The 13878-nt window shown below is 37.2% G+C and overlaps 1 protein-coding gene across 1 annotated transcript in view; it reads right to left on the bottom strand.

The window, feature by feature from the left end:
* Positions 1–13878, bottom strand: part of LOC100889591 (semaphorin-4A) — a 37596-nt gene that overhangs the window by 11262 nt on the left and 12456 nt on the right. The window contains exons 5-12 of the mRNA XM_030993012.1: positions 11973–12107; positions 11029–11176; positions 10147–10284; positions 8852–8997; positions 7441–7555; positions 5514–5571; positions 3763–3919; positions 2714–2873 (exon numbers count right to left, since the gene is read on the bottom strand). Of these exons, the coding sequence (XP_030848872.1) occupies positions 2714–2873; positions 3763–3919; positions 5514–5571; positions 7441–7555; positions 8852–8997; positions 10147–10284; positions 11029–11176; positions 11973–12107 (1057 nt within the window). The remainder of the gene's footprint in view (positions 1–2713; positions 2874–3762; positions 3920–5513; positions 5572–7440; positions 7556–8851; positions 8998–10146; positions 10285–11028; positions 11177–11972; positions 12108–13878) is intronic.

Genomic DNA, 13878 nt, shown 5'->3' with positions numbered 1-13878 from the left:
TCCGGACCATCCCGGACCATGGTCTGGGGTGATCCGGGATGGTCCGGGATGTATTGTTAAAAAAAGTGTGATGCTTTTAAGCTACAGTCCCATATACGTCCCGGACCGTCCCGGACCATCCCGGACCCCATCCGGGGTGATCCGGGATTCGGTCCGTGTTGACACCGTGTTGGCACCGGGGTGGTCCTGGATGGTCCTGGATGGTCCTGGGCGGTCAATAACTCACTCCCGGACTGCCACGGATCAACACGGACCGCCCCGGCGCCACTACGGATGACCCCGGACCCAGCACGGTGGCTACACGGATCACCCCGGATCAAACTATTGTCCCGGACCGTCCCGGACCACCCCGGCAGTTTTTGACCGTCAAAAACATCCGGGGTCGACTCCCGGACCGCCCAGGACCATCCAGGACCATCCAGGACCATCCAGGACCATCCAGGACCACCCCGGTGCCAACACGGTGTCAACACGGACCGAATCCCGGATCACCCCGGATGGGGTCCGGGATGGTCCGGGACGGTCCGGGACGTATATGGGACTGTAGCTTTAAGATCCTCTCCGAACGAAATGTAATGTTGAGTTATGCCTTACAATAGCATATCGACTTGGTTTCTAACCAGGGAGCTCCCGGTTACGAGCTGCTCTGCTCTACTACTGGGCTATAGCGCCTCCCTCCTTTTAAAAAGATCTTTTAAAATTTGCCGGGTTTTTTTTTTTAGAATAAGAATCAAAACATATTTGGTATGTTTTTTGTATCTGTGCATTAAGATTTCAAAATTTCACTTTCGCCACTTAATTATACAAATCTACGAATAAATGATTCGAATGTTAGAGCAGAAATCAATGTTTGCAATCGTGTCGAATGATTAATTATCATCATGAACTGATTAATGTTTTGTATTGCATTTCCAATTGCTGCTCAACTTTATCACCATCAGGCTACGCTTTTTTGTTTACATCTTCATGACACACGTGTTTTATAATCTCGATATAGTTCCCGGACTCTTTTTTCTATTTATTGCACTTTTAAAAAGAGCTATGGAATTATTATGATTTAAAACGCCTTTTGGACGGGCAATTTTCGAAGGCAAATCTCGGGCGTGAAATCCTGCCATGGCATTTTATGTTTTTTTTTCCCTGAGGACACTTAACAAAATATACATGTTTAGCGTCCCCGCCTGCTTCCTTTTTGGGGGCCGCCTCCTATTTTTTATTTTTGGGGAAATTTGTTTTAATTTTTTTTTTTTTTTAATTTAAAAAAATTGAAAAAAAATTGAAAAAAAAACACATGAAAAACAATACTAAAATGGATCTATTACTGAATTTTTTTAAAAAGTTAAAAGATTTCGGCGGCCATCTTGAAAAATAGCCCGACTGTCAGGGAAAATGTACCGAGCGGCCATTTTGAGCGGCCATTTTGAAAGAAAAAAAAAAGAAAAGAGAGGGCCTCCTCCTTCCTAGTTTTCGAAAAAACAGGACACTAATAAATCATTTTTTTATTTGGCCTTAGAGCGAACTTTTATTTTGTATTCGCTCCGTAAAACTCTACTTTATCAAACAGCGAGGTGAAATGAAAAGAGCGTCATCTTGAGTAAATCGTTTGTTTGATGTTATCCTTCTTATCCCTAATAAGCAAACCTTTGATTTATTAGAACCAAGTCATGGGAGGAGAAAAAAAAGGATTTGACTGACAAAATATAAATTCTTCCAAGCTCAGGCTGTGGCGATGTGCATTGCGTAGCGTGAATATTAATGACGGGAGAGAAAGATAATTCCTTTGTCCATTATACGACGCTAGAATCATATCGCGATGTGGGAATTATACAAATATGTTGATAATCATTCAAATTACAAACATACACAAGCGACCCAAACAGTAATCAATTTGCCGACTATAACCGCATACATGTGGTCATTCACATCATTCGTCTTTTATTTTTTGTTGTTGGGGACAATTAAGCTCGCAATTAAACAACCATTAATCGTACATAGTCATCTTTATTTCACATTTAATACAGTCGTCACAAAAATTAAAAGGAGGCGTATTAAACCCAACAAAAATAAATCATAATGTATTCTGATCAAGATGAACGAGTGTGTTGATTGCCCCCCCCCCCCAAAAAAAAAACAAAAAAAAAAACAAAACAAAGACGATCCCACCAGAGAAGTTCATGCTGTGCTGTAGTAATGTACATCGCAAAGCTTCGCCACAATGATTGGAAAGGTAATACCCCGCCCGTTACGACGCAAAACGGCGCGAGAAGAATAGATCGCGACGCGAGAAGAATACATCATTTTTGTACAAACAATGGAAAGTTTATCAGAACGAAAACCGTAGGAGGGGAAGTCAGGCTTTGGCCGACAAATACTTTCTGTATATCAAGTTTAAGCTGTACTGCGCATCACGAGCGAGAACAATGACGGGAGAGATAATCTTCCATCGCCTGGTGGGACGCAAAAGGGCGCAAGAAGAATAGAGCGGGTTTATACTAACAATAGACGGTTTCTTTTCATATGCAAGAATCAGGTGAGGGTGACTATTGCGCCCCTTCGCGCCCCTTTGCGCCTCAATGCGTCTCTTGGGACGCGACTGTTCTATTCATCGCGCCCCGACGCGTCCGGGCACAGTCGCAACTTTGGAAGGCTCCCCTTAGAGACATCTGTAATAAGCGCTATATAAAAGCTAATTATTATTATTATTATTTACTACCTGAGGAAATAATGTAGATTTCTTTGCCGTTTTTAGAAGTCATTTCCAAATCAGAGAAGCGGTCCCCAAGCAGGAAAAACTGAAGTGTCCCAACTGCATGGTCACTCATTAGGTTGTAATCACGCTCAAAGTCTGTTTCGGCTGTGTTTGGATCGGAGCACTACAAAGGGGGAATATGGTTAGATAGCATATATGTTAAGCCAGGAGAAGATTGGTTGAATGATGAATACAAAGCATCCTTTAAGTCATAAGACTTTATATTCACTATTCATTTCATATATTATAACCTAATCAACAATTTCCCCTCTTTGTGTGCTAAGAAATAAAAAGAATACCATATAGGTGTTACACAGCATACCATTTTGTTCTCATTTTAACTCGGGCAGAGGTACACATCAATACGGTTTGTAGGAGAAATTTATTTGTGATATTAAATTCACACCAAAATAGGCGACTAGGGAGTTTATGACAATACATTGTCATTACAGAGTTGTCAGTTAGCCTTCATTAGATATTGATCTTCATATCATTCATTACATTCAACAACACAAATCATTAGATGTCTGATTTTTCTCAAACCTTTTGTTTTAACAAGATTCTCTGACTTTTTAAAGAAAAACTTGGTCATGCCTGTTTCTCTTGAGAAGGAGAAGATTGGGTTCTTGCACAGACGAAGAATAATTCGTGAGCTTTATCATTCTCGTTATGTTAATTTGGAAGTATATCACAGTAGAAATGTTCCCTAAAATAGGTCGCTTTTTAAATGCCCTACTTTCAAAGTAATACGAAATACACATGTCAAGCATGAGCCAAACGTTTATGCCACATGTGTGTGCAGTTCAAAACACCCATTTCTGTTCCCGGTTTATGTAATTTTTGAGTCAGTCTACTTTCATTTGAGTGATTCCAAAATCCTAAAGTAAACATTAATTGTTATGAACTACATGCATACACGAAACCAACATTTTCCAATAGCTTCCATATTTGTTTTCTTTCAAAGAATAATTGCAAGACAGGTAATTAAAATTTAACTTGAAAGATGGACTTACATTCAAACCAGGCCTCGGCGACACTTCATCTCCATCATATACTCTCCAAAGATCATTGGTAACCGCACCATCAGCCCCGAAGAAATCACCCTCATTAAATGTCTCATTGATTGAAGTCAGATCGAAAACACAGAGAGCTGTTTGTGGCGCTTCATTCCTGGAGAAAAAATAACACACGATATTATTATTATCATTATTATTATTATTATTATTATTATTATTATTATTATTATTATTACTATTATTATTATTATTATTATTATTATTATTATTATTATTTTTATTATTAATATTATTATTATTATTATCATTATTATTACTTATACCGCTTTTCCAATAAGGCCCAAAGCGCTTACAGTGAATAAAAAAAATACATAAATACATATAATTAGAAAAAAAACAGTCTTACAACTACAAACTGCAAACAAAATTAAGGCCTTTCTGAAGGTAATAACTAATTCGAAGTGGTAAATCATTCCAATATTTTGAAGCAGATACAGTAAGTGTCCAATCACCGGCTAATGGGCGGGTAACTGAATATGTGAGACGGAGAGGATCACTGGCCGACCTCAATGCCCTGGCAGGTGTATATAAGTTCAAACAGGTATCATTAATATTTTTGAGCAGAAAGTATGAAAACTCATATAATGATATGATAATAGATATTTGGACATTGCAACCACTGCACCGTTCACCGCCCCAACTGTTAGGGAATTTGGGGAAGGATTAACATGCCAATCAGTAACGTTCAATGCTAAAAATAACATAATAATGTCAATACATTTTGCAATCAACAACATGGTATGAAAGTAATATGGACCATTTTTAATATATTTTACATCAATTTTTTTTTCGTAGATCTTGAAGCTACCTCAAGTAGAAAAAAATAAGAACTTGTAAGTTGCTACCATACTTGTTGGTAACATTTTGGAGGTTAAGATAATGTCATTCTTTATTTTCAGTAGATCAAGTAGCTACCTGAGTAGAAAAAAGAAGAGCTTGTAAATGACAATCATACTTCTTGGTAACATTCGTGTGGTACATACAGTGTTAGTTTTTTTAATTCACAGTAGACCAAGGAGCTACCTTAATTAGAGAAAAGAAGAGCCTGTGCATTTTGCAAATTTTTACTATCATACTTCTTGGTAACAGTTTTGAGGTTGAATATCTCTTTTAAACATTAACTGTACATTATGTGAAGACAGTATTGAACTGAACGTGGCAAAAAAATTACAAAACACATTACATATTTTGTAATGATCTCAATTCAATATTGCTAGATATTATTAATTGAATGTTATGATTTGAGGTTAAAATGTTCAAACAGTAAATTGTAAAATAACTAAGTATAGCCTAATATAACATCCCCTTCCTTGAAACTTAATACTATTGTAGTGAGCATACTGTTAAGAGATGGTACCCCCTTTCAGTATAAAAAAAAGGAAAGGCTGGCAAGACGGTTATGGTATTTTCATTTTTTTTTTTTTGCATTTCTTTTCAACTCATTTACAATAACACGGTACACTCTATGATATCTCTAAGTTAATCTAGCTAGTTGTAATGCCAGTGAACAAGTATTCATTATCTGTACAAGGGTACCCTTACAACTACACCGGATATTTTTTTCAGTAAATATTTTTGCCCCACAATTTCAGTTTTTCTTGAGTGAGGTTACTCTCTTCCCCTGCTAAAGACTGCATATATCACTGAGAAAGACAACAAAATGCATTAAAACCCAGTACAAGGCTTACTGTCCACTGGTGAAAACAGCATGGATCATTGTACCATCATCACTAAGGGCGAAGTCCTCTGTAAGTAAGAAACAAGTTTGTTAACTCTGAGAAAATAGATTTGGCATAATTATACTGATACGTCATTAATAATTAATTGTTCTTTGTAATATGTGTTATTCTCTAAAATAGACTTAGTCAGACAGGATTTTAGTTGATTAGAATAAATCTTTTCCACAATTTCCTTTTTTCCCCCACTACCATCCTCTTCCTGCTCCCACTCCTCTTCCTCCTTATCATCAGCACCATCATCATCATCATTATCGCCACTTCTACAACAATCACCACCATCTTTACATTATCATCATTATCACGACCACCCCCGCCACCATCTTTACATCATAATCATATTCATCATCATCATCATCATCACCACCACCAACACTACCACCACAACAATCATTATCATCATTATCACCACTACCACCGCCACCATCTTGACATCATAATCATATTCATCATCATCATCATCACCACCAGCAACACTACCACCACAACAATCATCATCATCATTATAGCCACTAACCACCATCACCACCATCTTTACCTTATCATCATTATCACGACCACCACCGCCACCGCCACTATCTTTACATCATAATCATATTCATCATCATCATCATCACCACCACCAACACTACCACCACAAAAATCATCATCATCATTATCACCACCACCACCGCCACCACAACAATCATCATAACATTATAATCATATTCATCATCATCATCATCATCATCACCACCAACACTACCACCACAACAATCATCATCATCATTATAGCCACTAGCACCATCACCACCATCTTTACCTTATCATCATTATCACGACCACCACCGCCACCATCTTTAAATCATAATCATAGTCATCATCATCATCACCACCACCAACACTACCACCAACACTACCACCACAACAATCATCATCATCATTATCACCACCACCACCGCCACCATCTTTACATCATAATCATATTCATCATCATCACCACCACCACCAACACTACCACCAACACTACCACCACAACAATCATCATCATCATTATCACCACCACCACCACCGCCACCGCCACCATCTTTACATCATAATCATATTCATCATCATCATCATTATAGCCACTACCACCATCACCGCCATCTTTACCTTATCATCATTATCACGACCACCACCGCCACCATCTTTACATCATAATCATATTCATCATCATCACCACCATCACCACCAACACTACCACCACAACAATCATTATCATTATTATCACCACCACCATCGCCACCGCCACCATCTTTACATCATAATCATATTCATCATCATAATCACCATCATCACCACCACCACCAACACTACCACCCCAACAATCATCATCATTATAGCCACTACCACCATCACCACCATCTTTACCTTATCATCATTATCACGACAACCACCGCCACCATCTTTACATCATAATCATAGTCATCACTATCACCACCATCACCACCAACACTACCACCACAACAATCATTATCATTATTATCACCACCACCAACGCCACCGGCACCATCTTTAAATCATAATCATATTCATCATCAATTATCATCATCATCACCACCAACACTACCACTACGACAGTCATCATCATCATTATCTCTACTACCACCACCATTACCACCATCTTTACATTATAATCATTTGTCTTCACCACTATTGTCATCATCGTAAATCATTTATACCATCCAGATCACGTTATTACTAGCATTAACATCACAATCATGTTATCATACAACCATTTATATTACAAGTATATTCACATAATCATCATCAGTATAACCACCAACATCTCCATGATGATCCCGTCACATTATCAGTATCGTCGTCGTAAACACTCTTCCATACTGTTTATACTTACGTATCTCATTATAATCCAAGGAAGAACCATCGGAATAACTTTGGGAGCATACAAGGCGCTGCTTTAAGAAACTGGTGAGGGTCATAGTACTAGAAACAGTTACCCCATCATCATTCTGAAAAAAACAAAGAACGGTATGTTATCACGGACTCTCAATCCAAGGTCCAGGGTTCAAATCAACGTTCATTGGCAATACATTAAATCACATTATCCACCCTCAAATTATGAATACACACATGAAAGTTGGCAGTTGGCCTTCAATTACACGTTAAAAGGGTGTTTTGGGGGAAGGCGGCGGCTTACCGGGTCAAGTATTTGCAACTGTATTTTGTTTTCATACCGTGCTACGAACATGAAGAAAACAAATTGACAGAAAAATAGTCATGTCAAACCGATTAGCAAAATGAAATCCAGAAAGTGGAATATTTGTTAGGTTCGATATTTGAACATAAATTTGGTGGTTAATGGAAGCACGTTTTTAGATTTTGGTAAAGTTAGGCAGCCGCCGAGTGATTTTTAACATGCAGGCATGACGTAATTTAATGTCACAATGGACTGAAATTCGGAAATTAAGTGGTAAAAACTTGATTGTGATTGGAAGGTATGGGTTTTAAAACATGTCGAGAAAGAACAAATAAAGAAAGAAAGATTTTGACGAAATCAAGAGGTGATTTGCTGATCTGAAGATCACCTGATAATATTAACAATAATGATAATATTATTATTAATAATAATTACAATGCACTCTATTATCATGGCCCCGCCTTTGGCAAAGCAGCCATCATTATTACCGTGCCTAATTAATGCTTAATTAACAACAAAAAATGATGTCCATTACCTGACCAGAGAATTACAAAATAATGCAGTATTTTATGGAAATGTGGTCGTTCAATCTAGAATGCAATCTTTAAAATGCAAAATAATCACCGTAAGCATATATTCTTCAACTTACAGAATAATCACCCATCACTTGAAAACAATCATGTGCATAGCTAAATTGTATAAAGCAACATTAAGAAACTTACCTAACAATCTATGGAATATTGGTAAATGAATACGAAAAGAACAAACAAAGAATAACATAAAAGCCTGCTCACAGAACCCGAATCCTTCTTTGGATCCCTTCCTATTTTTTTAAATAATAGGCCTGCGTGGACTAGTCTACTGTACATGTAGTTTTTATGTTGACTAAAAAGTATACTGCGTTATTTCCTTGTAGATGTAATATTCAAAGCTGATACAGCGAACAATTCCATCAAGACTGAAACCTGTTTTGGTGATTGATGATTTTCAAGGATAAAAAGAAGAATTGTCACCTTGCAATCTTGATTTTTTCTAATGTCTAGGCTTAAAGATGATCTTGTAATCTTTCATGTGGATAAAAGAACCCAACATGTGGGGAAAAACTGACCTTGCATATCCTTGCGATTCGGCTATAGTAGGTGTTTACGCTGATACCTTGGCCTGCACTTAAGCTAGCAAACTCCTGCGCTGACTCACGGAAGAGGAAGTAGACAAACTCACCACTGACAAAAGGTGTTCCTACAAACTGTGCCTCTGAATTCATAACAAAGGAAAATGTAAATTATAATGATGATGGTGATGATACTAATATGAATTTGTAACATCAACATCAACATCGATGATAGTAATAATAAGAAGAATAGCACATGTAAGATATCCATATCCATCAGCACATGTGCTACTATAGCCCCTTTTATTAACAAATAGTTTATTTTCTTGTATATGTAAATTATTGTATGAAATGTATAAAATGTATTTCTGTTGGTAAATAAATCAATCAAACAAGAAATGAAGGTGAAGCAGACTCGTTGAAGTGTGATAAATCAATATCAATATCAACATGGAAATCCGAATGATTATGGTGATAGTACTTCAATAATATTAACACAACAACACCAACATCGATAACAGTAATAAGAGGAAGAATAAGGCATGAAGGAGACTTGTTGATGTATAATATTCAATATCAATATCAATATGGATATCATAATGATGATGATACTAATATGATATTAAAAACACGACATTCAACATCGACAATAATATAAAGAAGAATAAATGAAGGAGAACAATATAATGTTTGATGTGTGATATGTATTACAACTACATTGCAAATGGGCAAAAAACAACATAACCAAGTACATATACTTTCTGTTTGCATTGTCAGTTTTATAAACATTGAACAGGCTTTGTGATGTTATTTTTATTACTATAACCACAAGTACATGAACATGTAGAAAGACATCAGACGAAACTTAGAAATTCAAGATAAACTTAAGGTCTGGTTAAACAAAACAAAACAAAAAAAATTATCACAGAATCAAACGAAACTTACACAGAATGTTCACGATTACAAATAAATGTCACCTGCCAAACAATTTTGGTAGAAAATGTATACTGGCTGAGTAATGAGCACGGCAAGATAAGGAAATCAAGGGTAGTAGCCCCAACACCATTTGTGTAGTCCCATATACATCTTTCTGTGTACAGTGCCTGTTACTTTACCAAGACTGGGCCAAATTTATTGTGATTTTGATGACTCCAGGACCTTGCAGTACACACAAATACTTACATGCTACATGATCAACTTTTTCTGATCCATTCCACACCTATTCTTTCACCATGCAATCGCATGACCAGAACTCAACTTTATCTTTAATCAAATCAAATAAAAATACTCACCATCAGCAACCATTTTCTCAGAATCGGTCCTTGTGATAACTTTTCCGGTTATTAATCCGTCGGGGGTGACTGATGCCAAGCCAACGATGGATTTTGGGACGTCAGATTCTATCGTTAGTCCATAGTAAATTCTATTCACTGTAGTAGGATAAACAGAATTAAGCATACCGTCCGTGAATTGGGTATAATACCTACAATCTTGAATGACTAGTTGCCAATTACATACATGTACAGGTAGCATGTAGCTCATTTACTACTGGATGAAAAGCACTCTTAGATGCCGTTCCTTGGTCAGTGTGAGAGTTCATTATATATATAAGTTACCAAGCGGTGACAGTGTAAATAAAGAAAATGAAACATGATTAAAAAATAGATTATGTCTTCGAACTCAGTTTGATATAGATTGTATTAATATATATATATATATATATATATATATATATATATATTAATTGGTCTACTGTTGGTGATGATAGATAAGGAGTGAGTCTGTTCCAGAGTTTGGAAGATAAGAAGAAATGCTACCAGCTAGTTTATTGTCGATCGGCTGAACGAAGATCACTGACGATGCTAGAGGAGTTCACCTTAAAAGAGAATGTTTAACAAGATTCTTTAGCGGGGGAAACAGCTATGAATGTTCACGAAATTATATTTTAAATATGTACTTAAGTGCCATTTTACTCCTATTCCACAGTGATCGAAAATACTGTATTCATTTTGTATGAATGTATTTGGCAGCAAGGCGCCCGCATGAATTGTATATCTTACATGTCGTATCAGGACACCTATACCCCTTGGACATCCACCCACGGATAACCACCCCAGTGAACTACCTGTCATGCAATTGTAATATACATGTACCACGAAATCTCCGCAACTTACCATGATAAAGGAATGTTGCATTGTCATTCTTCCGATACTGGAACACCTCTCCTCCGTCAATATTGTCTGAAGTGCATCCAGAGTAATTAGTAGTATCATCGTAAGGTAGGTCCTGAGGTGGGTCATTTTCGATAAACGAGCAGTTCAGCTGTGAATTAGAGAAGAAAAATCAAGGGTGAAAATAGAAACTCAAATTAACATTCACTACTTCTTCAAATATTGCATTCATTGTATATTTGATCCAGGTTTCATGATTGTATACCTCAATGTAACTGTGATACTTTTTAAGAGAGTGGATATATTTACTCCTCATTCGTAAAAAATAATTCAAAATTGGAGAAAGATTGGCAACCTACAGACCGCCAATGAAAAGAGAGACCTGCAAGTTCACAAATACTCATTTTACTTTGGCATTAGAATTATAATTTGTTGGAATACATTTGCAAATCTCATGTAGAAATTAACCTGTCAGACCATGATCCGATAGGGTCTTGAAAATGATTTTAAGAGACTTCCAATATTGTAGTAAATGAGACCAAATTCACTATCGGCAGATGGGCTGTCTGTATTGGGGGCTGGCGATATCGGGGGGCCGGCGGTCTCAGGGGCTTTCTGTATCAGAGGGGCCGGCGGTCTCAGGGACTTTCTGTATCGGGGGCCGGCAGTCCCAGGGGCTTTCTGTATCATGGGGGGGGGCGGTCTCAGGGGCTTTCTGTATTGGGAGGCCGGCGGTCTCAGAGGCTTTCTGTATCGGGGGGGGGGGGGCGGTCTCAGGGGCTTTCTGTATCAGGGGGGCCGGCGGTCTCGGGGGCTTTCTGTATCGGGGGCTGGCGGTCTCAGGGGCTTTCTGTGTCGCGGGCTGTCGGTTTCATGGGCTGTTGGTCTCGTGCTTAGGGTCGTAGCCAGATTAGCCATATAAAAGGATATTTAAAATCGTATCTTACCATTGAACCATCATAACCGCAGAATGCACACCTTGGAAGCTCAGCATTGGTTCCACATGCTAAGACCCTGCAACTGCTACTATTGCAGGTTTGGCCAAGCGTAGTCACTCCTCTTATGTAGTTATCACAATCCTCCTATACACACATTTAAAGGTAAAAAATTATTCTTAAATAATCAACGCATCACTTTTAGTCATTCCACTTTTGAAGCTGCGACACTGGTAAGGAATTTGATTTAAGTAACTTTGCCAATTTACCTGCAAATTGAAGGTAATTCATAGTACCTATATTTGCATTGACGGCGCATAATTATACACATCCCCCCCCCTCATATTGTGAGAAATTTCATCCCCTTCAATTTTCATTCCCATATGTTTTTTTGCACAATTTATATTTTAACTTACACTGAAGAGATTAATATTCATCCAATATACACCGCAGTTGAAATGACATTTATTTTAAACTGCAATATGAACTCAATTCCATTAGTGTAATTTTATATTCAAAGGTGTAATACTTGATCATTAGCATCATCATTAATAAATTAGGGCTTATGAGGTACAATTGCACAAAAGTACTATAATTTTTTGGAAATTTGCAGAAACTTGCAAAACCATTTCGCAAATTATATAAGTGGTTCAGTTTTGCAAAAGCTGAACGCTGGGTAAAATGCAGTTAAATCACAACTAATACAACACAACAAAATATTCACTTTGCCAACAAAAATTGTTGCCATGAAAATAACCGTCCATAACAATTCATAAAAGTTGAAGTCACACAAGGATTCTGGTTATTACAGTAATTTATAAATGACCGTATCAGGACAAATTTATCCCAAGACAATCACCCCGGGAAAAATAACCCCTGGTAAATAACCGCCAAGGACAATAACCCCCCCCCCGGAATATCACCCTCTAGGACACTCACCTCTCGAGGACATTTACCCCCCCCCCCCCCGTGGACAATTACCCCCTAAGACATTTGCCTAAAGACAAGATATCATGTGAGCACCCCCCCCCCCCCCACACACAAAATACACACACACACTCGGGGGTGATTGTCATGAAGTGATTTTTTCCCAGGTGTAATTGTCCCACTTGTAAATGGCCTGGGGTGATTGTCCAGGGGTTAATTATTAAGGGAGTAATTGCTCTAGAACTATATTTGGATGTTTATGGAAAGCCATAGGGGAAAAAACTGAATATATTCGATCCCTGCAAAATGTATGGGTCAGTATAAATATGTTTATACATAATTATATTCGATGTTTATAAGAAATATAATGCGCCATTGAAATATATTCGATGTTTTATTATAAATATATGGGTAATCAAAATATTCTATGTTTACAACTAAATACTTTTTTTCTACCTTCAGGGAAATGGTTTCCTGTATCGAGATTCTGGGTTATATATATTACTTCGTAATGTTTATTTGCCAAGAATAAACTTTGCATTAGAGAAATTTGCTCTAATGTGGAGCAATCATATTCTACGATCTGAAAGCAGATCACCTCTACAATTTTTTTTTCGTGAGTTATGTATAGCAATATAAGTATTGATGCAGGAAACCTGGTAATGTTTGGCTTTGATGAGGATGGAAAACCAAGACAAATACAAATTGAAAGCAATGCCCAGTATTCAAAGACTATTAAAGGCTAAGGAGCGCAAATATATTTTTATTTTTACTAATATATTTTTATTTTTTTTAATTTTTTTTTATTAAAACATCTTTTAACAGGATAACATTGATCAGCTCGCAGGCAGTTTTACATAATGGTTCTGCATAAAGAAGGAAACAAAATTCAAGACTTGACAATAAGAGTAGTTACAAACAAAATAGCAGTATATGTAATTTCTTAGACAATAGGGCTAGCAATCAGTTTTAGTATTATTGCATACAATGC

Source organism: Strongylocentrotus purpuratus, unplaced genomic scaffold (assembly GCF_000002235.5).
Source record: "Strongylocentrotus purpuratus isolate Spur 01 unplaced genomic scaffold, Spur_5.0 spur5_scaffold_20, whole genome shotgun sequence".
Taxonomy (NCBI): Eukaryota; Metazoa; Echinodermata; class Echinoidea; order Camarodonta; family Strongylocentrotidae; genus Strongylocentrotus; species Strongylocentrotus purpuratus.
Note: the sequence above shows the minus strand (reverse complement) of the source record. Positions and strands in the feature narration are given on the sequence as shown.